The 27,375-nt window shown below is 39.7% G+C and overlaps 1 protein-coding gene across 4 annotated transcripts in view; it reads right to left on the bottom strand.

Moving 5' to 3' along the window:
• SMAD2 (SMAD family member 2) overlaps positions 1–27,375 on the bottom strand; it is a 52,017-nt gene that overhangs the window by 16,647 nt on the left and 7,995 nt on the right. For all 4 annotated transcript variants that reach the window (XM_074857097.1, XM_074857093.1, XM_074857094.1 and 1 more), the window contains one exon: positions 23,490–23,782. In XM_074857097.1, coding sequence (XP_074713198.1) covers positions 23,490–23,725 — 236 coding nt within the window. In that variant the 5' untranslated portion in view covers positions 23,726–23,782. The remainder of the gene's footprint in view (positions 1–23,489; positions 23,783–27,375) is intronic.

The raw sequence follows: 27,375 nt of genomic DNA on the forward strand, positions 1-27,375 counted from the left end.
ACTTCCTAATTACAAAACCTGAAGTTTGACTGGATGCTACATTACCTTTAAAATTAATAGCCTCTGAAAAGTTGCAAAAAAAAGGAAAGAATCTAAGTTCACCAAACTCCTGCTTTTAAATATAGGTGTTGTGAATTAAATTTAAACTACTAAGCTTAGCTGATACACTCACAAGTTTGGATTAGTGCTTAAGGGAAGAGAAGTGAGGCAGGTATTTTTATTTCTCCTCCCTGCACAGGGAAAATTCATTAGAGTTATGAAACAAAAGAGCAGACACAGCACAGCACTGTGAAACCACCTTCTGAGCTGACAACCACCTCAATTTCATGGTGACTTTAATAAAACATAAGTGTGGGCTACCGATGAAGTGAACAAATGGTTCTTGCCCCCTTCTTTCCTGTCCCACACGCCTCATTTCTAAAGCCATCCCAGGGAGGCTGAACTGTCCATGCAATTGAGCAGCAACTCAAATCTATAAACTGGCTACCTGACTACAAAACATATGTAGCTGAAAATTTATGTTTTGAGAGTTACTTTTCAGCCAGATCAGTCCTTCTATTCACTGTGGAGCTATACAAGCGCTACAACACAAGAGTGTAATTTTGGACAGCAGCCTACATTTATCACAAATAAAAAAGTTAAATAAGATGTGGCCTTTAACATTTTACTGATTATCACCAGCACGTCTTGTACTAGATGATTTTTTGTCTAGTAGAGAGCAGCAGAGAGCCCATTTTAAGACATACACTCAGCTCTTCAAAAGAGCCAACTGTCCCAAACAAGTTACATCCATCTCAGACACGGGGAGCATCTGCTCTCCAGAAAGAGCAGGCTGAAGAGGGACGCTGACCATCACTGCATTGGTACAGCCTGCAATCTCTCTTTTTCGTATTCCTAAAATGCCTCCAGGACAGCAGGCTGCCAGAAACTGCACAAGGATTGAAACAGTTGCCCTGAAGACACACAGGCAGCCTGTGGGACACCAGGGAGCATCCCTGCACTGTACTGTGTCCTTAAATCTACACCACTACTGCTGGTAAGAGAGATCATCATGCACATTAAATCAGAAGAACAATCAGCAGACACAAAGCCTGCTGCATATTAATTGACATAGTCAGCTCTGACAGCTTACTACCTTTGAGCAATGGATCCTTTATACAAAGCAGTGCTCCAAAGCTGATGCTGTCACACAGATTACATGTTCCCAAAATTGTGGGGTGCATCACCGTGTAAGCATGTCATGCCACACATCTGTTTCACAAGACTTTTAAGACAGCATGTGCAAAAGTAAAATTTCACAGCCCTTGACAAAGCACAATGAACATGAACAGTATTTTATATTGCTAACCTCTTCTCTCTATAAATATTCAAACTGTCAAAGCTGACAGCATATTCCATAACCTATGGAAAGACAAACAGCATCATGAGATGACTGTGTGATGACAGTGCCATTGCTTGCAATGAAACTCAGGATACCATAGAGGGAAGGCTGGCCAGAAGGTACAGAAAACGTGATCAGTTAGAGCAAAAATGCTCTGATGTTCAGCAGCTTGCACGATATGCCGTCTTCCAGGATGTTTGTCTGCTTAGAGCTGGGATTAATACCACCATTTTACTGGTTCATCTACACTAGGACTGTACTCCAACTCCAATAACCCACAGTCACTGAAGAGCCTGCAGGAAATCATCCTGTGTGATCAAAAAAGTAGCTCAACACAGCTTTTACTGTTCACTGGAAGAAAAATCTGAGGAAACAAATTGGTCTCTTCACTCTCCTGCTCACATAAAAGATCCACTGGCTAAAACACACAATACCATACCCCTCCCCACGTCACCAAGACAGTAAACTAGGGCTCTTAATATTCACACACAAACCCCAAATCAGAATGAAATTCTTCACAACCATAAAAAGCATACTTCATACACAGCACTTCCATGAAAGGCCACAGTATGCTCATTCGTACTCAAGCAATAGCCTGACCGAGGGCAGACATGCCTACTCATCCCAGAAAGGTGGTGGCTGGCAAAAAGGTGACTGCATGTTTAAACAACCCCTGAATACATCTAAAAGGGAGACAGGAGGTACAGACTCTTCAGTAGTACAGAATTACTGCCCCAAAATAAATAGGAGTCATTCTCTCCTCAACCTACCTTTCTGAAGCATCCTAAACACCTTGTGATGTCAACAGTCCTCCTATGCCTTAGTCCATAAAGAATCTAGAAGAATCAAGGACTAACATCTGTACTTTTAAGTTAAGTCTTGTCTGGAAACATTCCCAGGCCCTGGAACATGATCACATATGCTAGAAAGCAGCTAGGACATTCCCCAGCACAGGGCCGTGCCAATTACCATTCTCCCACACAATTCCCAGGTCTGTGAGTTGCACGCCATGGGGACCACCACTTGCAGCCACCCTGCCCTGGTAGCTAAGAGTTTAAGAGTATGGACAAGGCAGTCCTGAGCCAGTTGGCCACAGTACCTGGGAACATTCCCAGGCACGTTTTAGGAGGAAAGCAGCCAAGACATATCACCATTTCACCTTTAGTAAGCAGGCTGCCCTCAAACCGAAGTTGAGAAGCACACTTTGGGCTTCATGTTTTACCAAACAGGGGTTTTTGGTTTTGAACTTGCGGTATGCTGCAGCACTGATAAGCCAATATTGTTTCCAAAATAATTTGGCTCCTGTATCCAAACTGTACTTAAACTTTTCCTGTGTAGACAGCACTTAAATATACTCCAAAATACAAGCTTAAAGATAATATACTTCCTCCCACCACAGCAGACACTTTCATTTCAAGGAGCATTTTCATTGCTGTTCTCAAAACAGTATGTCTGTTGACAGAAACGAGGTCAACTATACAAAAGCTAATATTTTTATCTTTTCAGCACTAGCTTAGATTAGCAAATCACCATGTTCTGTGGCTTCTAGCGCTCCCAGACCAAACTTCCTTGAATACTAGATTGCTGCTTTTGCAGACCTGACAAAATCAGTGAATTTATTATAAATAAATGCAAAATTATAATAAAAAAATTCATAGCATCAAACTGGCTCAGTTTCCCAGGTTTTCTGAAATCCTAAGAAAAGAAAACTATTTCCTAGAGAAAGGAGAAATGCTCAAAGGATACTTGCAAAGAATAACAACTACTCTTTGAGACCCAGAGATTTTTAGGGAAGAGTCAAAGTCTAGCTGGTTAAGCTGCTACACACTAAACCTGGGACAACTCAGTCCCGCAATTCCTATCTTGGGACTGACCAGAGGGCTGATGTGATGAAGAAAGGGTCAAACAAGTTATTACTGGGTGGAATCAAAGTTACTTCTGTCAGAGCCTTTCCCCAAGTGGAAAGGGTTGCAAGAGCTGGCATTTCAACTTGACTCTTCATCTGCTTATAAGGAGCAGCACCTCAGATGATACTGTACAATCCTGGCAAGAAGTATCTTTGATGTGGCTATCAGCATGCAACAGCACACAGTATGCCTTCACTTCTTCCATTTCATCATTTCCTTTAACAGGAAAATCTGAGTTCCAAAAAAACCTACTCTGGGCAAGAAATTACCTAAACAGCAAAGAGCTGTAGCAATGCTTCACAATTTTGAGACAAAGTGCCAAAACTGCCTTTCTTTAGTAAGACAGAAAATACTGACACACACAAGAAGAATGTGGACAGAGAAAAAAACTAAATATCAAAGATAACCAGAAAGTATTTGCATGGCCTAGTCTACATATCACAGATGATGTTCCCAATCAGTAAACAGTGCAAGCTATCTTAGTGGAACAATAGTATCCGTAAATCTACTACAAAACTGGACTATCAAGTCCCAGTTCAAATACAGATGAACTACTGATCTGCCCAGGAAGAATGAACATGAACAAATGTGGTTTGTGCCACAGTCATAAGCAAGCAATATGATTGCTTGCTTTAATGTATTCTATCCCTGTTGGAGGAATCAAAGTCCACATCAAAATCCATAACAACCAGATATAAACTACATGGGATGAAACAGTCTAAAGTAACATGCTATAGTCACATTCAAGAGTCCAAAAATACAGATGGACATCACCTCAACTGGGACACACTGCCCCAAAATAGTCTTGTATTTGCAATATGATTACCTGGTAAAGGATGCTGATCCATCTAGGTGAAAAAAAGAAGAGGATAAGGGCTGAACAGGACACGATGACCACTGCCAACCAGTGTATTAATGTTAGTCTGTGACAGCATGACCTCACTGTAGTGAATATAGAGTTATTTGCATTCTGGCTTGCAGTGCCAGTAATTCTGAATTAGAAACTTCACTAGTTGAGAGATGCAGCTACACAGAACAATCCACAATCCCTTCACTGATGTCCAGATGCCAACTAATAAAGCCACCTCAGGTTGGTATTCAACCTAGGCTGCTTAATTAGGCTCAGTTTCTCAGTACAGTTAAAAGCCAGAGGTACTGAGTTGTGGATTCAAGCAAGTACTGTCCAAGACGATGGCATCAAACAAGCTGGTGCCTACACGTGGCACTGAGCTGCACACACGCCAAGACATCTCTGTACTTCTCCCAAGTGCATTTGCAAAATAGAAGATACAACCAGAAGTGAAGGTCACAGGTCTCATCAATAATACACAGTTTTATAGAGATGCTGTTTTATTTGAGGCTACAGTTGACAGAGCCTGAAGCCAGCAGTTTTAAACAGTACCCTATGTGCACCAAAACCATCACACACATGCTTGGGCTGGTGTCTGTATATTACAGGTTGCTGCTACTAAGAATTTATTACCAGTTTTTACTGAGAGACAGAATGAACAAAGCAACTATCCTACCACTAACTCTAGTTACAGTATTGGCAATGCTGCATCCTCTAGGTACTTTTTGTACTAAATGAAGTGCTTGCAGCAAGTACGACATCAGATGAAAGTAGGCAGAACCACTTCAAAGATATTTACATATGAAGTACCAGAAACTCTATGCAGAAGTTGTTAAATATTGTCACAATTCATACATAACTGCAATCCCACTTTCTTCTTCAAAGTCTTGCAAAGTGGAGCAGCTTTAAAGGAGCTAAAACACAGAGTTCAGTTGACAGCCTCCTCTTTACCTGAAGTGGTAGCACTAGAAAGACAACAAATAAAACCTGAAATGCAAATAGCATCACGCTAGTCAAAGCCCATATTATACAGGAATCATTAAAGAATGGTTTTGGACATTAACTTGCTTATTTGTGACGCACTACACTGAACCCCTAACATTTTTCCTGAATCTTTCAGAATCTACAGCCACTAACAAGTTTGCAAGTCCACGTTCAAAGCAATCTTCTCCATTTGTCTTCCTCCTGCATCTTATAATCATGAGCCTTTCTTCCACTGAATCTAATGTCTGCCCCAATGTTTTCTGAGGCATTTGTAGTGCTGGAGCTGAGACTGAAATGAAAAATAATTTATGTATCTGTTTCAAAGTGGGAGATGAGAATGAAAGTTAGTTTCAAGTTCTGGAATTCTCATGCAAAGTCTTCCCTACAGATGTGAGCCTGATATTTCTTTTCACTCATGTTTCCCCTCACAGACTAAATAAGAAAAACACAACAACAGCAGAAAAGGTGATCAGGTTTACACCTGACCTAGAGAAGTTACCTAGTACAGGCACACAAACACCCTTATACTAGCCTAACATTTACAGAACTTACTACCTCGACTAATATTTTGTCGAGTGGGCAGAAAAGTAGTGCAGAATTTGCTTCAAGAGCTACACCAAGCTATTCAAAATAGAGTTAAAGAAGTAAGAAATGGCCACTAGATTTATGGAATCCCATTTTCTCACAACAGATGGGCAAATGCCATTGTTTTAACATGGTTCATGGCTGCTTCTGTAAAATTTGCCTGAGAAACCAGTCTACAGACTGAAGAACTGTACCCTTGCATACTAACATTTTAAAAAAAATGTTGCTATGTAAGACCTCACATCCAAGACTTCACACAGCAAGATACTGAGCAGGAAACCAAGGCAAGAACATCACTACATTGACTTAGGCTCTGGTTCATCACTGCTGTAGTTAGATTGAAGTTGCATTTCTGTGAAGACACTGTCCATTACAATCCACTGATACTAATTTTGAGAAAAGGATCAATTAATTGATGGATTGAAAAATAGCATCCTTCTCACACCAGCTATCTTCTTCCTGATGCAACTGGGGTTCAAGAACAGCTGGGACAGAGGCATACCAAACCTTTGGAACTAGCTCATAGACGGTCTCAAAGACAACAGTAATAGGAAAGACTGATTTGAAAGGCTTCAGTGTAAAATAAATGAAAAAGTCAGCAATTAAAAAAGTTCACTGGCTTACATACAGTATTGTATTCAGCACAGATGACAGTTCCCACAAAATCTGCCTGATCACGGTTTCCTTAATTCTGGGTTTCAAGTGAAAATACGTGTAGCTGCTCTTATATTCTGACCTGACAGTCCTTTCTATATACTGGCAATTAACATTTCTTCCTATTACAGCCTAAAACGTCTATGTACCAGTCAGTAACAATGCTAATTATATTACCTGTCTTTGCAAAGAGCACCTCAACTAGCTGTACACCCAGCTGTCTGAACAAAAGCTTACTGTAAAGTGTAGTTTGGCTGGCCTAAGTGTCTCAACTACTGAAATGTATGTTGCTCATGGTTTGTTTTCCTCATGCTAGGGGTGGCAGTGAAAAGGTTATTTGCACTACGCTTACTTCAAAAACATTAAAAGACATCTGCAATAACAATGCAAATGTTAAGTTACTTTCATGAGATATCTATCCTACCTCCTCTTTGAATCTTCCACCATTTTGCATCCCTGCAGAATTGACCAATCTTTCTACTTGCACCTCCATCATCCCATATCAGTGACAAAATGTCATCTACTCACTTAAATGTACATAACCAGGCATACTCATTCATCAAATGGCATGACTCAAAGCTACAGCAGTTCATTCCTGCTTGTGAATGATGTGAAGTAACAGAGGTCCCGATCTCATTTTCTTGCAACAGAAAATGTAAAGGTTCAGTAATTCAGTGTGAAAAAACGATTTTTCTTCCAAGCACCTGCTAGAGGGATGAGCCAATATCTTAACCAACACCGAATAAAAAGCACAAGTGTGAATTCTTAGAAACGATTTACAGAGATCTGCAGTGGCACTCATCCTTAAGAGGAGCTGGACAAGATTCTTCCATGGAGACCATTCTGTGATAGACACTGGGGTAGAAAAGCAGACCCCTAGGAAAGTTCTGTTAAAGGGTAGTATTAGCAATCAGAGTAAATGGGTATTTACACATGTTCTAAGTACAGGTGGGCAGTTAGTTCGTTAAGATTCTCTCATTCTTCAAAGGAGAAACAGAGCCTGTTAAGTCTAGGAAAAGGATATTAAGTAATGTCTAGAAGAGCCCCAACTCCAGAAGAGAAAGCTCTTACAGAGCTGAAAGCCCAGGTTTCTCCCTCAGCACAGACTCAACAAAACAATAGTAAAACTGGCAGCTGGGGCACTCGGCTCCCACAATTATGAGTGCTTCCCCAGTGTCTCCAACCCCTTAAACTTACTTTTATTTAAGCAACTGGTCTTCATACGTAATGAAAAAAGCTTGTTTTTTCCCCTCCTTCCCTGAATCCAAAAGTAGAACTTTTTTCTTCAAGCATTTGCAACACAGAAAGATTACTTGCTCAAAATACTAACTGTACCTTCTCCCCCTGCCTCCCTCCTCCCCGCATACACATTCAGGACATATGATATCCAAGAAAAATGTTTATGTATGTGCATATTTAGTGGAATATAAACCAGGAACCATTACACAACTCCTCATAATCGGAGCCCTTTTACGAATAAAGTTTACATAGAATTTTATACAGTGCATTCAAAATCATTACATCAAATAGAAAATGCAACATCTGAACTCAGGAAAATGACTTAAGTAACCTTCCTTATAAATGGATATATGCTAAAAAATTAACACATCAAAATAGCCAGAAAAGCAGGAGGCACAGGATACAATTAACCTCTCTAACACTGTGGGAAAATAAAAAAGTCATTGAAAAACGCCCATTTACTTCGGCTTAAACTTTAAGGATGTCCACAGGGGACGCAAAAGTGGAACGTGAGGTACAAAAGATACTCTGTTATAGCCCAACATCTGAGCCGCCCATTGCTTATTTCAGGGCCAGTAGCTAGTTTCTTCCAGTTTTGCAGAGTGCCAGGCCAAGAAGTCACATTGATGAACAGTATATGCTTCTGTTGCTTTTTCTAAAGGCACACTTCTTCCTGGTCACGTGTGCAACGAACTGCCTACAAAGGCAAAAATACAGATATAAGATATTCCTCCCTTCTCCCAAATCCTGACATGCTAGCCCAGTGCTGTCAGACAAAATAAAGCAGCCAACTACAATCAGTGTTACCTTTATTTTTCTCTCCATGCTAGGAAATGCAGGAAGGATAGCACCTCAAAGTTCAAGAGCAATTTTTCCAGGATGCCATGGAAACCAAGCAGAAGTAAAATACTTATTTCTTCTCTTGTTGTCCATATGGTCTGTTCCGATGCAGATACTATCAAGGACTCTTTACTCTCTGTTCAAAGTCAGGTGGAGAGCAGCCTGCAAACTCGTGAGCTTCTAAATGGCAAGGTCAAGCAGCACAGAGATAGTGTTCAGCACTGAGAAATAAAAGGCACGCAACACAGCTCGGCCTCGCTCAGGGGTCAGCAGGGAGCTGGCCACGAGACTTACACTCAGAGACTGAAGACGGAGCATGCAAAAAGCAACCTATGGAAATCATGAGCTAACAGCTTTGCTGGGAAACTTGCCCTACAGTTCCCTACTCTCAACATACCACCGCAGCTTTCAGCAGCTGCAATTCATGTCTCAAACTCTGAAGCAGTCTTACTGGAGATGAGATGATCCACAACACAGATTTACTCCCCCCAATCACATCTTCAAAAAAGCCACCAGAGCTAGTGAATTCTAGATGCATCTAGTGAGGATGATGAGTGTACACAGCATTCACAATGGCAGCTCCCCAGAGACTAACCAGGCAGGGAGAAAAAAGAAAACAACCCCAACAACAACAAAGAAAAAAATATTATCATGTGGACCCACAAGCTGAGGATGTAAATGTTTGTATTTTAAGATGGCACTCCTGAAATGGTAACTTGGATTCCTGCACTGCTTGTATCTGTTAAACTGAGTTTTGTGATTGCTCTATTAAATTGCAGTTTCTCACAGTATCATTAGAAACATAAATACAGCGCTTCAACTGGGATGGAAGCTTGCAAGTTTGGAACTCCCATAGCTGAATGTACCAGGTCCATTACATGTCTGAGCAAGCTAATGTTGAAGATAAGGTAGCTGTATTTCATCCAAGAACACCACACCAGAAAACTTCTTTGGACTTTCAGACAAAAGCTTTCCAGAAAATACAAGACCACCACCCCCTGAAATAAAGGATCACAACTCTATTATCAGAGTAAAAGGAAGCATAACTAGGAACACACGCTCCAAAAACACCCATTTAGGAAAAGAATCAGAGCTCCGTGTAGCTAGTGAGATGTTGCACCACATCATGTAGCAGGCAGCTATGAAGCAAGTATGTTCAGCAACTCCATCTGAGAAATCACCATCTGTCCCCCACTCTCATTATTCCACGCCTATGAAAACAGTTGATCAAGCAATTCCTTTCTAATATTTAAATTACCACTGAAATGCTCCAACTAAAGGGACAGATGACTAGCACGGTCTTCTGGACTGGGAGCAGTGTCAAGCTGTGCAATACCTTTCTTTTACTTACAGGTTACATAAGGAATGAAGAACCTAACTGATTCATCTCAATTTCTTTTCACACCACATGGGGTTACTTTTTTCTGTTTTGTATTAGTAAGCAATACCATGCAGTGGGTTAAGATGACACCCGGTGCAGTTTCACAGATTAATGCTCTGTATCATCCTTAACAGACCTATATAGAATCAGAAGTATCAAAGGACAAAGTATCTTTATAGGAAGACATATGCATCACAATACTGGCTGATCTATCCACAACAAATTGATTTGTTAACAGCAGACAGCCATCTCACAGAAGATCATACTTTCAAAAGACATAAACAAAGCTCAGCATATACATTTCAAGACTAACACCAGACAGACATTTAAAAATGACCTTTATCTCAAGCTCTCTAACCACTATTAGTCATAGTAGGTGTGGTAAAAGCTTTTCCCACAAGCTAACAGGTACAGTTATCAAGGGCTAAGTCACATAATTTTTTCTCAAGTAGTCCGTCATCCTCCAAGTGGGTGAGTGGCTGATGCTACCGCATGAGTGGGCTGTTTCGCAACTGATGGACAGCTGAAAAAAAGATGTGACATTTTGATTAACCTTCTCAAACTAGTGGGTATTTGGGGTAGTGAGGGGGAGGGATTAGCTTTGCAAGACATTTATCTTGTCCACGTTCCTTGACAAATATGCTAACTTGGCAAAAAGATTACTCTTGGAACAACAGTTACAGGATCTTTTAATACCTCATTTCAAACTGAAGCTGCCTCTGGACAGCTTCCCCTATGATTTACACAGCCATCTTGAGAAACCCTGGAAGACAAACGAACACAGGATACATAATGTAAAGTGCTCAATGCAGGGAAGCCACTACACCCAGAATGACCCCTGTTGCAGCCCAAGACATCTATACTTAGCAGAAAATTGGTAAAACAGAGAATACACTGAACTTGATCCACGTCCAAACAAGAGACGATCTCTAAATATGAGGATATGAAAATTCAAAGAAACACCAAGTATTATATAACGAAGGCATGCAGTGTTTCCTATATTTGAAACAATGGTAAGGCTTGAGACATAAAGCAAGATTCCCCAAACAACATACTGGGGCAGACAACTGAATGGTACTTGTGTCATGACTGTGACATCACTTTGATAAATATGTAAATACAAAAATTAAGTCAGACAATGATGTTGCCACCACTCACAGCAATGCCCATATTTTATGAAAAATATTAAAGAAAATTCATAACTAGCAAAAAAGCCATAAAAAGACTGGAAAAGTTTCAGTGTTTAGATACAAAAAGCCAATATTTAATTTTTAAAATTAACTTAGTGTGTTTGCAGAGGTATTGACTTATGTGCCTAGCAAAGGCAAAAATCAAGAAAGCAACTTAATAGCCAAGGTGCCTAACTACAGGCCTCTGCTCTCCTCAGGCGCAGAACAGAATATGGGACCCCATATTAGATACTATTGACAGAAATTCTGAGTATGCAGGGGACACCCTTAGAACAACGTATCAAAATCGGCCTCCTGAGCTTCCCTGCCTAGAGCTAAGCAGAAAAGGACGTATTTAAGATCACAGACAAGTCCTGAAGTATCCAGCATCATTAATGGTCAGTGTGAGGTTAATGGTTGGACTAGATGATCTTCAAGGTCTTTTCCAACCTAGATGATTCTGTGATTTGGCTCATCCCAGAACATGCATCTGAAGACGATGTCCGCAAGTGCTCTTGCCTCACATGCGATTGCTTAACAGCTAAAGCACTTTCCCAGGACATCCGACAGTTTCTTTTCCTCACTCCACCTAACAGGAGTCAACCCTGATCTATCACCATCTGCCCTCTGCTGAGGTGGCAGTTGCTCTGCTCTCTCTCTCTGTCCTACTGCAGCCAAAGAAATGAGAATTTCAAAGGCTTGAGGAACATTAGCATTCAAGTAAATGGTTACGTGGCTTCTCGCTGCAATGAGAGCTGTTTAAATCCGTCTTGGAATGTCTGTGGTTGTTGGTCAAAACGTTGAAGGGTTCCCACATGATGAACAAACCCACTGACACTGGGCTCCAATAAAAATATCTTCCTATCACTGAACAGACTATTACAACATTTTTAAAATGGCCACCACCAATGCAGCTTGTAACGGGCACAATCACTTCAGTAGGCCTTCTGTTCTACTACTACATTCATCTAATTGAGTCGTACAGGGGACAGCAAAACATTGATTTTCGGTTACTAACTGTGCTTAAAGGCATCAGTCTGCAAGACAGGTAAATGGGACATATACAGAATATTAGACCCTCAAAATTTACACAAAGGAACTAAAAAGGTACTTTCATACTAGCTTTGTGGAACTTACCAGAATGGACACACTTGAATTCTTTCCCCAACATGGCCATTAAGTTTATATTCAAATTCCCCCCACTATAACAGAAGGGGAGATTTATTACAGAAAGACAGTAAAGAAGTCTCAATAAGCTTTGGTGACTGGAGGCTGCACTGCTGTAGACTTACACAAAGCAAGCAAGGTTCATAAGCCACCCCTGGAAAATGTAGTTGGAGCCCATGAAATTAATATTTGAGTTACCTATTAAAGAGAAAAGACTTTTTTAACCAAATACTCAAGAGTCAAACATGACTTTTGATGCCACAAAGCTGCAATAGTCCACATCAGTAGATACCAGCCTTTCTTCATGTTTAAAATCCAAAACTACAGCATGGGTTGAAATTATTTCAAACATCAATAGAGGAACTTGATTTGCAGCCTCCCACAAAAGTAAGAGGAAGTGAAGACCAGTTCTGGGATGTAACTCACCAATTCAACTACAGAGTAACTTTGAAATTCTGCATTTAAGCAAAACTCAGAGTTCGCTGCTTCTCCATCAGGTTTCTTTCTATGCAGTATCTAAGAAAAGTTAACCCAAGCATCCAAAGAAATGGTCCGTTTACCTACAGTTACAGGCAAAGGTTCCAAATGAAAGTTTTCAATTCTTGACCTGTTGGAACTTGATTGTACGCTTCTGAATAAAAGGCCACAATTTGGGGGATCTTTTCTGAACAAACGCTGAAGTCAGATTACTGTGCAACACTTGTCCAAGGGGATTTCCCCAATCTCATTGTTCTTCTGCCAATTTTGAAGCATATGCAGCGAGATGTGAACTTATTCCAGCTCCCAATTGTTCTCTTGTATCCTGCCGGTCTGCTTCAAACAATGCAGCATGACAGAAGCCAACGAAAGCTGTTCATGATGAGACTATGGCATCGTATACCGTAAATTTTAGAAGTTTTCCACCAATCAGCACTGCAACCAAGTCAGAGTAAGTGAACAGAAACAAGCAGTAAACGAGAAATGGGAAATTACTTCTATTAAATTAGCAGGTGCAGATTACAAACAGGATTAAATCAGTAGGGAACCTGGTAACTAGCTATTTGTGCTCAATGCTGCAGCAGTAAGAGAACACAGTATGTTGTTTATCCTATAAATTCGTCCTAGACTAACAGCCTGAGCTACACAATTGGGAAGTTTTTCCTGTAAAATTGCTCTGGTTGTCATAAAACATTCACACTAGTAAAAACAGCACTCAGGTATTTTGTTACAGTACCAAGAAAACTAATTGGCTGACTTCTACAAAAGAAGACTATGAGAGGAATCTTCACCACACAGAATAGCTGGCCTGAAATAAAGACACTAATTACCACAGCAAGCCAGAGAATAGTTTAGCATCAACCTGGGGCTGACTAAAGCCCCAGTTCCTTTATTGGAGGAAAAATAAGTACTATTTATGAGATAATTTGGGACTCAATAGTGACAATAAAGCACAGTCAACATATTTTTCTTGAGTGACCAACATGTCTTCTTAATGGTAGCATGAAATGTCAGATACAGATATTACTCTTCCTAGTTAGAGCTTTGTACAGGGATCCACTGAGCAGGTAAATCGCTAAAGTAATCACACGTAGCTATTTTTCATTTGCTTAAAATTCAGCAACCCCAGCATCAGTTGTTAACCTGACAAACAATTAATGGCATATAAAAATCAAGCAAGCTTTAACACTTATTTTTGATTCCAACTCTTCCTACTTCTTACCATTAAGGCAATCCTAATGAGAAGCAACAGTAACTTGAAGATAAAGAACTTTCACAGATTCCAACAACTCATCACACCCAGATTTGCTTTTTACATCACTGATACGCCAATGGGAACAAAGCCTTAAACTTACATTCTGTAATCAAATAATAGAGCTTATACCAGTGAGGTGAAGAGGGGGGCATTATCACATGCGTTACAAAAAACCACCTCAATTTATAGATTGAAAAATGACAGCAAATAAAAACTTGTATGGTTACCTGGGAAAAAGCAGCAGAGCCAAGGCCAGAATGCACACCCTTGAGCCTTTATCCAGTGCTCCAGTTGATATACAATATAGTCCCCCAAATTAAAAAATTTTTCTTCCTGACTTGAGAGGCAAGCTCCTTTGATCATCTTGCTGTTGGCTATTTTGCTATCTTGCACATTTATATTTTTACATGTTGACCTACCTCAAATGACATGCCAATACTTTCTGCTTGGCACACCAACTCAGTAACAAATTATGTGGGTAAGTCACATGGCTTCCTGAATTGCATGAGCTTAAAAACTGGCAGCCCTAAGTATCTTTGTTTAATACTCTAAGACTTCCTTTTTCAGGATGACATCAATATTATAAGATGCTGCAACCTGAACTATGTCTACACTAAAACTTAACCTTAGTTACAGCAGTTCAGTCCAAACCATCAGCCACAGCTGTGCAAACCAAGTTATGTTTTCGTATTTTCAATAAAACCTCACTACCACTACTCTTAATTTCAATCAACGCTGTATTAGAAGGCTAGAAAACTTAATCTTCAAATTAATCTTCTACAGAATTACCTACACTAGACCAAGGCCTCAACTGCTGTAATTCTCTGGGAAGTGCCCTACTGATGCACATATATTCTTCTGTAGCAGATTATCAAGAATAAGGTCTTGCTGCTAAGTGGCCTTTCAAGTAGGAAGTGTTGGTAGAGGAAAAATATGCTATTAGAAGAAAAAGCATTATCTTATGCTCATATTAATCTTGCTTCCTACTCTACATATCACATACACCGATGCTATGAATCAAATAGCAGAAAGCAAACAAAATTTAACTTTAGGCTATAATGTGCAAGTTATGTAGAAGGGGTTAAGGCAAGAGGGGATGACAGTATTTAACTTCTTGGCTTACTCTGCTTTGACCATTTGCTGCACTCTGTCTTGCCTCCATCCATGATGGCTCCTCTGAATAAACAGGACCTCAAGACAGTGCTGACCAGTTCACAAAACACTGTTAGTAAGAAATGATCCAAGCACTGTTTTCACAACCAGGCTTCAAAAAGGCATTTATTTAAAGTCAGTTTCGGAAGACAGGCACAACAGAAGTTGCAGTTATACAAGCTCCTTCCCCGAGTAAACAATTAAAAAAATATGTAATTCAGAATATTAATGCCAGACAAGCTGATATTTCCACATGGTTAGCTTGACTGAACAGACTTATTTTTCTTTCACAAGCTTGAAAGAAATTGAGAAATTTTTGAGTGACCAGCAGTTCTCATTTTTAAGTTTAGTTTTGTGATAAAACACCAGTTAAACTGATTTTTAAGATAGTTTTGTAGTTAAAAGAAATACTTAAGACAACCTAGAGCTTGAACATGTCATTTTACACATATGTAATTAGGGCCAGCATCCTTCTGTCTATAACCACACCATCCTGAACATTCAGAAACTAGAAAGATCTGGACTCATTTATCTTTGGGCAGGTGATGGTCTTGGAAAACCAGGTGCCAGCTTCTGCCACCACAGCTCTGAGAAAGGCTCCAAAGAAATTAGTGCAATCTCTTGGAACCCTCTTGTTCTCTCTATACACTAATCCAGACTGCACAAATACAGCACTAGAGAACACAGACCACTTGAAAGCTGTCATCATAAAATTGTTAAAAGAAACTCTCAACACAGATTAGAAGACACTGCAAAATGTCAGAAAAACACCTCTAAAGTCAAACTGCTTTGCACCTGCCGCTTTCAGCAACAGACTGTTTCTCTTGCAGGATCATCTTTCACATTTTATGTTCAGGCAATGCAGGTGGACTCTATTCACCTGGCAAGCAGCTGCTGAGCTGTTTTCTAGGCATGAAATTCAGGCTGCACAACACCAGTTACTAAGAGGAAGACAGGAAGCTACACAGCAAGCTGCCAGAGGAGTATGTACGCATGGGGCCAACTCCAAGATGAAGAGATGTCACACACAACAGGAAGCCACTGCAAAGCACACCACCCTTCTGTCCTTACTGCAGGGGCCAGACCCTGGCGTGACACACTTAGAAAGCACCAAGAGTTTCTTTTAGTCTTTTACAGAGAATGTAAAGACAACATTCAAGTCCCACCACAGTTACAGGACTGAGAAGAGCAAGGGCAATTTGATCCTCCTGCTACGCCCTTCCACTGAACACATCCAAAGTCTTCACAGTACCAGCTATTACAAGGAGGATCAGGGGATTCTGAAGCTAATCTTGGCCAACACTCCCCAAAATCTCAGACATCTCTTGCCATACTTCCAGGAAAGATCTCTTTGGCTTTGTTCTAAAGCATTATTTTTATTGAAATTCCAACAAGAGAAAGGCAGAGGGGGCTCTGCTTCATCCTCAATAATCCTGTCATAAGAAAAAGGAGTCAGCTTATCAACAATTTACAAGCATGCTCTTCCTGTAATCTCAGCAATAAAAATGGTGCTTTAGTGTATTCTGATGTACTGTCTTAAATATCTATACTTATTTTAGAAAGCTTAAGATGTTCAAGTATAGTCTTCAAACATTTATAGAACCAATTTACATATAAGTGAATGCATCCAGACTGAAATACGGTATATGGTTTGAGGACATTGCTTACACACAACAGTTCTCAACTTGTGAGCTATGATTAAGAATCAGTGTCCATCCCCAATTTGAATAGTGAATTATTCCAGCGCTGCTACAAACTAACAGACAGTGCCAAATTCTGTTTCTGGGAAAACAGACTTCACCTCTGTTTGGAGAGCAATGTTATTTTAGGATCTACTGTGCCAGTCCAACTGCCTGCTGTTGTCCTCTTAGCTAAGTCACTCATAGCTTAGCAGCAGATGTTGGGAACTCTCCTAGAACAGTTTCCTGAGGAACCTTCCCCCCACGATGTAATTGTTGAAATCACCCATCTCCTATGGCTTTAACAGAGAAGGAACAAAGGAATTTCTGTGTTGCTATCCTCTGAAGTAACCTATTTTGGGGAAAGATCTTAAAGCTTGAAAACAATCTATTCTAGAAGCCACATTAGCTTGACAACTTTGCTCTACTGGTGATCAAAAGCATCCTTAAAACTAGGTTACTGCATTCAGCCATGTGATCACTTTACTGACAAATATTCCCAAGGAATTTAAAAAAAAATGCTAACTGGTAGCACAGGTTATATTCCAGAAAAACTGGGCCCTTTACACCTAAATTAGAAATTACTTTTTATTCAGTTATGTGAAGAAAAAAGCATAAAACTGTCATAATTTTAAAAGATTTATTTGCTCTCAAATTTGCTCTCAAAGAGCAGTTCCAAGCCAGTTGTCCCATCTTTAAACAGGTCTTTTCACTGCCCAGTTTATTTCTGCTGCTAACTCGTGCTGCCACTTTGATCAGCACAAATAAGTTTCATGCACAGAGGGTTGTATTAACTAATAAAGAGCCAGCCTTCAGAAAACAATTTTAACATGTGCTGTAAGCTATGCCTAGGCTGCTTATCTTATCCATGGTGATAACTCACTGCGGGGAATGAAGGGCTGCAGGACAAGAGAAAGAATAAATAACACCACCATAACAGAGAAATTCATAGTTTCTTTAGAGAAATCTGACCATGTCAAATGGTCTTGCCTTCACGTGTTTGATGAACTTTCACCAGATTCTGCAGTTTTAAGTATCTGAATCCTTGTAGCATACATCGGAAATACAAGAGAATTAAGATATACTGGATTTATTTCCTGGACACTGTAAGCAAGGATAAGAAAAGAAGTGAAGTGTCAACAGCATTAGTCACTTTAACATCAAGAGCAGCCTTTTAGGCTCAGAAGTCACATGGAAAAGAAACTCCTGGATGTGTAGACTTTTACTTCACAAAAAAAAAAAAAACCCAAAACATTACAGCCTTCAGAACCAGTCAATATATACTACATTTTTACTTTCCTTTAGAGGAAAAAAATATTGAAAAGGTATTCTGAATGTAATGCTTAAATTCCACCACCATGCTATTTCCCCAGGGGAATCAGGGTGTGATGGTTCCATGATGGAAGTTTAAAAAGTTACCAGCCTTCACTATTGGCTAAAGTGGAAGATAGGTTACAGACATGGCTTTGAAATATTGCTACTTCATCCTAACACGCTCACAGAAACACCAGTGTTAGTGAAGTTGGTCAGTAAGTAGCTCCTAATTTCAAAGTCAACCAACCACTTGTAGCTCTCTGTTTTGTATTCCCAACACTCCCTCACAATCTTCCATATTCCCAAAACCATGGAACTCATTGTAGGGTTTCTTCTTTGCCTCTGGATGGTACAAAAATTCAGAATTCGTCTCATACTTGAAGCAGAAGCCAGGTGCTTCAGAAGTCTAACTGTCAACTCTAAATTCCATGAATCAGATACATTCTTCAAAAAAGTCAGGATTTGAATCTGTGTCTCTCACTTAGGTAAGAATCGGGAGGTTGCAGAAACCAAAGGAAAAACAAGCTTCTGAAAACCAGGAAACATAGCACAGGGATGCTATCGTCACGTTAAGCAAGGACAAAAGGCACACGCAAGACTACATTTTCTACATATACACTGAACTGTTAAGTAAGAAAAACACATTTTTTCCGTTAATACCTTCTATAACTCTGACAGCACAGCGGGCTGGAAAGCAAGGGTTTGATAGGGGTATTAGCCTTCTCTCTGCACTGGAAGCAACTGCTGTGTTTCACCTAAGACTCGAAAGCACCTGCATTGTACTAGTACCCCAGCAAAGAATCTCTGAATTAGTATTTAAGGAAGTTGGCCTTAAAACCTTACTTCAAGCCAGTAGTCTGCCAGATCACTTTTCATCAACATTCAACACTGCTTTGGTTTTGTGCTGTAGTTTCCTCTAATATAAAGCAGTGATAAAATTTACCTCCTCTGCAGGAACTCAGGACCTCCCAATTAAAGCTAAGATTCAAGTGTTAAGTACTGTTCCATACACAGTATCAAAAGCAAGTTTATGTAATAACTGAAATATAGCTACTACTATTGACATTGACAAAAAATTTATCTGTTAAAGAAGAAAGTCTGTTAAGTTATCAATCAGGAAGTTGTCTGGTGCTATACCAAACCCTTCTACAGTACTGAAGTAAGCACACAAACATCTGGAAAGAGAAAATAGAGGTATACTGTTACAGATGCATCTTTTAGCTGACTCTCCTTCCTCCAAACTACAAACAGGTTTTTGTCAGGGTATGCATGAAAGCTATATTCACTCTGGAAAGCTAAAATGAAAGCTAGAGATGCTGAGACTGATGGGAGGCACCCATCTCTGGGTGTAGTGGGTGACCCATCCTCCTGCATGTACTGGAAAAAAATAAAAGTGCACCTATACATTGAGTGATTTCATATGCCTCAGTCCAGCGTGGCATCGTGCAGACCATGTCAGCACTTAGAACAGGGAAGCTGACAGGAAGGAGGTAAGATACATCAGTGCTCTGCAGGTTCATCAACGGGTAAGCGAAAGCCCAGCGTGGGATGGAATCAATCTTCTGGGGAGGGTGAATGGGTTATGACATGCAACAAATGAGGATTACAGTGTACCTGGGGAGTACTCCATGTAGGCAGGTCATCTCCATTACTACTCATCCTTCAAAGAAGATAAAGCCCTAATACACAGTTGTCACGGAAGCAGAATTCACGATGTGATATGGATGTACCCAGTTACAGCTCAGGAAGGACACGGTTCTGCACTAGTTTTCAGGTGTGTATGCTCTAGAGGAACATAAGACCACACAAAGGAGTCTAAACTCAATGCTTCCCTTCCCTAGCTTTTTTTTAAATTTTAAAACTATAGGAGCTACAACAGCTCAGGTCAACATTATCCCAAGCCTGCCCCAACTGCTCTAGTGATTAGCTGTACGCTAGCAGGCATTTAACAAAAGCAATTGCATTTTGGTAAGTCTGATTTAAAAGAAGCAAGATGAAAGCATGAAGCATATCTATACTCTTTTTAAGACAGAAAATCCACACAGCTCATCACAACAAAATATTGGGACACTGAAACTAGTGATTTGTGTTTCCTTTCTTTGGATTCCAATACTCTGTACTGTCACCACTGAAATGACTTTTTAAATAATGAAGATAGACTCTGAATATGCCAGTTGACTATTCACTACATGGCATGGTTTGGTTTGATAAAGGCTTGGATTTTAGCTACCGCTAAAAAAGTATTTATTTCAACAGAACAATCCAGGCTAATAAGGAAGAAACTGCTCCATCAGAAGAAGACTTATATAAAAGGATGCTCATGCTTTGTTTCTTCACTGACTGCTTCTTGCACCCCATTTGGTCAAAACTGCAAGGGAGAGCATAAAGACAGTATCTCAAATTCTACCAAATTCATTACATATTTTAGAAAAGTGAACTCACACACCAACATTTAGTTTCGGGATACACAGGGATTACACGATTAGAATCCCACAGGCTTGCTGGGAGGATTCTGCAAGATAACTACAAATTACTTAAAGGGCTAGTGTCAAAAGGACCTCTGTACTTATTTAGCCTCTGCTCTAGATTACTGACCCACTTATGAAGAGCTAAGCACCCCTGCGGTGCGATGCCAACACCCACTCCATCTGTTTGCTTCTTTCTCAGAACCTCTGTTAGTCTGTGTAAGAAGTTGTGTTAATTACCACGAGCAGCTTTCGCATAGTGTACACAGTATCAGCCTCACTTAGTATGTAGTCACCTTGACAAATGGCACAGAAATGAAACAATCCTAATTGCAGCAGGATAATCAATGACATACAGTAAGTATATGCACATTTCCAAAGAGGTAATTTAATTCAACTTTTGTCCAAGCTACTCCTGGTTTTGAGAAAAGCTTGTAGGTGTTTAGTTGCTTTAGATTTCAACGATGAAGAAGTATAGCAGCGTTAAGTACTGATTCAAACTCTCTGGAAATCTCCAAGGCCACCAGAAACTTGTGAAACCGCAACTGAAACTTCTGTTGAGGGAATAATGCAACCGTGGCAAACAGAAGCATCCCATAACACTTGTCAATATCTACACTGAGTTAAACAGTATTAGTAAGTAAATCTAAAGCTACTTAAAGAAAAAACAACACTCAAAACCAAACACAAAAACCCTCCCCCAGCAGAACAGCATTTGGAAAGTTTGCCCAGCTGTCACATCAGAACTGCATCTCAGCAGCTTAGCACCTCAAACTTCCTGCTGACTAGGAAGAAAAAAAAAAGTTTTAAATTCAGCATTTTATTATTTATCCCTGCTGATCTGCAAATCTTTAAGACATTCATTAAAGTGGGTCTCAAGCAGCAGTTTCATTAACTTACTAAATCCAAGAACAAGAATCGCCAGAAGTCATTACAGTACTGAGCTGACATTTGTTCTTTCTTGGGAACCCAGACTACTGCTGTCAAAGTGAAATAATATCAACAGTCCAAAAGCCAGCTATGAAACTCAAGAATTCTGTATAGCGCTGCTGGCAACCCCGACATCATCTCGCCCCTTAATACCAAAGCCATTTTTTAGTTTAATTTTGAAGCTTGTATAATAGCCAATATCACTTGAAAAGCTCTCTAGCTACCAACTTACTCCTAAGGTGGCCATGAAAAGTAAAGCCTAGGTCCAGTCCTTGTTACAGCTGACTGAAGGACAGATGAGAACAGTACATCACAGTCCAGCAAGAACTGCTGGTCGCAGCATGAAGGATACACAGAGTATTAAAGAGCTTCGTACTCTGTTTTAAAGAATTATTTACTATGTCTACTTTAACACAAAAGGTCATGAAAGTGGGAGGATATACTCAAAGTAGTCTAGGAAAACAACGACAGACTAGCATACTGCTATCTTCTAACATCATCTTCAAAATTAGACAAATATTCTTCTGAAGTAGTAGTATTTACTGTCCCAGTACCCCTGCTCTAGGAAGTCTAAGAGCTCTGAAAGTTAGATACACATTTTGTATCAAGTGAATCTCTGTATGACATATTTAGCTTCTGTCATATAAACAGTCTTTCAGTTGAGCATTTCATCTTTGTTGCAGTCAAGACTTCCTAAATACATAAAGTCATGTCAAGTCATGAAATATGTATCCCTACAGGTTCCAATCTTAGTCTACTGATACACTAAGACAAGAAAGCTCTAATATTTTATTTGATTGTTTTCCAGTTGGCAAAAGGAAGAAAGCAGAAGGGAAACCCAGAGAATTTTGGGACTGCTCTAGGGAAGAAAATAGAAGCAGAGGGCAGCATTAGAAACAAAAGGTGAATAGAAAAGAGAGAACAGAATTGAAGTAGTCATTCATTCAGAGCATACTCATGGTTTTCCCAGAAGGCTGTGTCAAATCTAAAAGAGAATGCTAAAACCATTATCAGATAACAGCTATAACACATTTGTTATATGGAAATCATTACTGACACCAGTCAAATCTAGTTTGCACTATGATTAATACAAAGTTTAAAAGCAGTTGGGATGAATGTGCTAATACAGAAATTAAGGTCATAAACCAGATGCAGTTTCTCTCCCCCAGGAATTATTTTAAGTGTCAAGGGGCTAAGTGCCCAGAATATTCCTATGCCACCATATCCTCTAACTTTTTCATAGAAAAACACACCTGTGATTTGATACTTATGTCACACATAATAAGCTTACACAGGCACCTTAGTGGGATTTCTGTACAACATGAATCAAGAGCAGACTGCATTATACTTACAAACATAACCCTTGCCTCTCGCACAGCAGTTGCTATGAATTAAGTTGAGAAAGTCAAAAGGGTAGAATGCAAGTCATTCACCTAAATGTACATACATATCAGGAGCAGAAGAGCAGCTCTAGAAATACTCCAAGTTATTAAATAAAAAGCACTTTCATTAACCAATAACAAATAGTAATTACAGTAAATAAAACTGGTCTTCAGACAACCTGCCTCCAAAGATAAAATTTCCCTTCAAAAGGGAGAATGGATGCAGCTTGTATAATGTAAATGAAATTACCAGATATAACTGAAAATAATTAGATGACTGAAGTGTTGACCAAGGAAAAACTAGACTTTTTTTTTTTTAAAGTGGAAGTGTGGGTTCAAGGATGCCCCTCCAATTATAGACAGGGTTACTAAACAAAAGCATAAGGCAGTGATACAAACTAAGAGCTGTGCTAGGAATCACCAGAATACATACAAATTGGAATCTACACAGTAATGAAAATTGAAATGTAAAGATATTATTAGAAATTGTGACTTTACAAAGCATGTGATTCAGTTGTAAGCAAGCACTATATAAAAACCAAAATAGGTTTTAAAGAATTTTCAAAGAATCAAAAGCATGCAGCTGTTTTTTTTAGTCATTTGTTCACAGGACAGCCTAAACATCCAATTAGTCATTTCTTAAATGGTTGTAACAGTTTCAAACACAACAGCACTTACCTTGGTATCGTCACACATTTTGTATTGCAATTCTGAGTGGTAATTGCCTTCTCAAGCTCATCCAGCTGTCCTGTTTTCTTTAGCTTCTTGACCAGGCTTTTCACTGCTTTTTCACACCACTTTTCCTCCTGACCATTCTGCTCACCACCACCAGCCCCTCCAGATCCACCAGCAGATTTTTTCCACCCCAGAAGTCTCTTCACAACTGGTGGAGTGAATGGCAATATGGATGACATGACTTTCACCAGACAGAACACTCAGCAAGCAATAAATTAGAGATTCCCGTCTGATCCCTAAAAACACAAACCAAAACAGACACATTAGCACTGACATTTCACATGAAACAAAGACCTTGCTTAGGACCTTTCATTACCAAACGCCATAGGACACTGCATCCCAAAACAAGTCAGATAATAGTTCAGAAGTAGTCTGCATCATGGTTAGGTACTTCAGCAATAAAGTTCAAATGCAAGCTTGCTGCAGACTCTTCCAACACTTAGCAGAGACTGAGGTTACTGTTGGAGTAGACATTTAATTTTTCCTCAAGTCCTTCCTGGCTAAAGCCAACTCCAGAAAGAAGTTAACTTTAGCCTAGCTTCGCACCTAGGCTGGCTGGTTTTAGTCATTTATTAAGATTTTCCCCAAGCGATTAACAAATTGTATACACACAGACACATGTTCTGCCCATCTCCAAATTAATTTAGCAAGCAAAGATGTGTTTGGAATGTCATTTAGTCATTAAGGCTGCTTGACAGAAGTCTTCCAACAGCCAGCCATTTCACAAGCCTTTTCTCATGTTGTTTGTCATGTTTTAAATAACTAACAATTTTTGTTCCACTGGGGACACAGATTTGAAAATCACTCATAAATTTGGTAACAAGCTTATTTCCATCTTTCAATCCAGAGTTCAATGGCCTACAGACAATCTTCTCAACTGGCAGTACTTAAAATCATCAAGTCTTTCAAAATTCATTAAAGGATATTTAAAATCTTAGTTTGCAGGCACGTGAGCAGTAGAACCGCCTGTTCTGAATTTTGATAGCCTTTCATTCAGCATGAACTACCTGATCAGAATGTTTATATAAAATGAAAGATGGGAAGGGATGCTGAAACTTTGGCTCTGCTTATCATTCACTGCAATTTGCACTTCAAATCTTTTAAGAGATTTAGAAAAAACATCTTGCTTTTGCAGCTTCTATTAGGCTACTTTCAGGTATTAAAACATAAGCCCCAAATCAACCGTATTATTTCAGGCAGACAGCTGTTAGAAATTGCTTGAGGACATAATGGTCCTGTGGATAAAAGTATGGCATTGAAGTCAAAAACAACCTTATATCCAGGCAACAAATGGGTATTTGAACACCAGAAAGTGACCTTCTTTCCAAGGTCTGTAAGTTTAGTCAGCTGAAAATACCTTGTTTTAGCTAAGAGCTAACACTTCAGGCTATCCAATTTGAGCTTTCAAGGTAGCTTCGTGCCTCTCCATCCTGCACAGGCATACTCCCCACCTCTATCCAAAATACACCAACTTCATCTGACTGCAATTTCCCATCTACAGAACAGCATGGTTGATTTGGGATACTTCAGGCTACAGTATTCATGGCTAATTTATGCATTCTCATATCTTTGTGGTTTCAGTGAAGACCAACAAGTCAACAAACACTAAATTATATTCCACAGGTAACTTTAAATCATAACTTTTCAACTTCCACAAAACAGAACATTCAGTAAGAATGACATTTCAGTTTCAACTAAATTATACCTCCATAAACAAGCTTCTGAAAGCACCTAAAAATACGACTGAAGCAAGAATTGTAGTTTTCTGGGGTTGAGGAGACAGAGGTTCCAATTAACACGGCCTCAAGATTAACATTGGTAACTTTATGAAAAGTGATTCAGAATAATCTATCCTAAATCAAAGAATCACAGACTGGTTTGGGTTCGGAGGGACCTTTAAAAATAATCCAGTTCCAACACCCCCTGCCATGGGCAGGGACACCTTCCACTAGCGTAGGTTGCCCAAAGCCCCGTCCAACCTGGCCTTGAACACTGCCAGGGAGGGGGCAGCCACAGCTTCTCTGGGCAACCTGTGCCAGCACCTCACCACCACTGTCATAAAAAAATTTCTTCCTTACATCCAACCTAAATCTACTTTCTTCCAGCTTAAAACCATTGCTCCTTGTTCTGTCAGTAGAGGCCTTGGTAAAAAGTCAAAGCATTCATTTTCACACAAGACTATAATATGAAAAGAACTTTGATTTTTTCAATAGTGTTAAATTATTACAAAATTGCCCCAAGTATTTCAGGCTGCAGGTTTTGCAGACTGTAAAAGCATTCCACTGGAACCCTGGCTGCAGCAAACATGGGAAAAATGTTCTCGGTATTCAACATTTTCAAATTCAACAATGACTAGGACAGTCAGGGTACAGTTTCATAGGGAGCCAGGGCAATGCACCAGCTTTCTGCCACAGGAAGCCCAGGTCTCTTTCCTGTGGCACCACCACCAATACCTTTCCACAAAGTCTCAGCTAGATAACCAAGTGAAAAACTGATCAAGGATTGCTTTTTTTTGCTGAGTTAGTTCTCTTTCAGGTTAACAAGCTGCACTGGCTCACACAGAGTACTCACGCTGATGTCAGGTGAGTTACAGGAGTGTGGATGGAACACTCCAGCCCCAGTCTTCAACAGCGCAGTTAGCGCTGACTGCATTGCTGGAAACGCAACTCGGGCAATGTACTTTAATTTAGAACACTTATTGTGGTGGCAAAGCCAAATTAAGAAGTCTTACTCCCTTTTTCCACATGTTTGGAACTGTTCGTGGGCCTGGGAGCGAAGCACATTAGACCCCTAATGCACGACACTGAGTAGCTCCAGAGATGGAACAGGAGGCTTGCACGGCCTCTGCTGTTTTAATAAACATTCACACTAGGTTTCTGAAACAGGGAACAGCAGTCACTCAGAGCTTTATAAAAAGACTTCCACATCTGAGCAAGTCCAACATTAGATGCACCAGAGGCATACACAAGAAATTCAAAAAGACTAAACCAGAGGACAGTCTCTTTTGCTTCAAAGATCATGTTTTAAGCACTAGCAATTGATGGTGTAATATCTGAACATTAAATTCAGTGCTGACAGAGAGATGCAACCAAGTACCACTATCACTGCCTGTCCACACACCAATTCTTCTCCCGTTTATGGATCTCACTGACACATAATATATGTATTTCCTGGTTTTCAGCTTCAAATGTGATACCTTTCAATGCCCCAGAATACTGCTCTGATTGTCAGCCTTATAAAACACACACTTCAGTAGGGTCTCATTTACCACCAAGGTAAATTGCCTATTCTTCCAGGCCCTCTAAACATTCTCAATGCTTTTATCTAATTTTTCAGCCTTACAATGCTCCTTGTGATGAGGTGTCCAATTTTGCAGTGCTCTCTCCCTTAAGACATAACACTGATCTATATGTCATTTGCTGTATTCTCAGGTGCTTTTGTTGTTTTTTTTTTTTTTTTTAAAAAACTAAGATTTGCCTTTCTGCTTCAAATGCACATCGAGTGATTTAAGTCTTGCAGCAGGAAAGAATTTAGAAACCCCATACATTTCAGTTTTTCTTTCTATTTGAAATCTCATGCTATTTTGACATACTAAGAGGCAAAAAAAAATTAAAATCTTTCTTTTCCCATTTCCAAAAGACTCTCAGCTCAGACTTAACTAATCAGAAATTTCCAGATATCATACTTAGTTTTAACCAGTTCCCTTACAGATGTGTGCTCATCCAGCTTCTGTAGAGGCTGTCAGAAAGTACAGGTTGATCTGCTACCCCTGTGAAAGTTAGCCTTTTAAAAAAACAAAAAACAAAGGGACATGCTTAAAGAACTCTTT

The sequence above is a fragment of the Strix uralensis genome, chromosome Z (genome assembly GCF_047716275.1).
Source record: "Strix uralensis isolate ZFMK-TIS-50842 chromosome Z, bStrUra1, whole genome shotgun sequence".
Classification (NCBI taxonomy): domain Eukaryota; kingdom Metazoa; phylum Chordata; class Aves; order Strigiformes; family Strigidae; genus Strix; species Strix uralensis.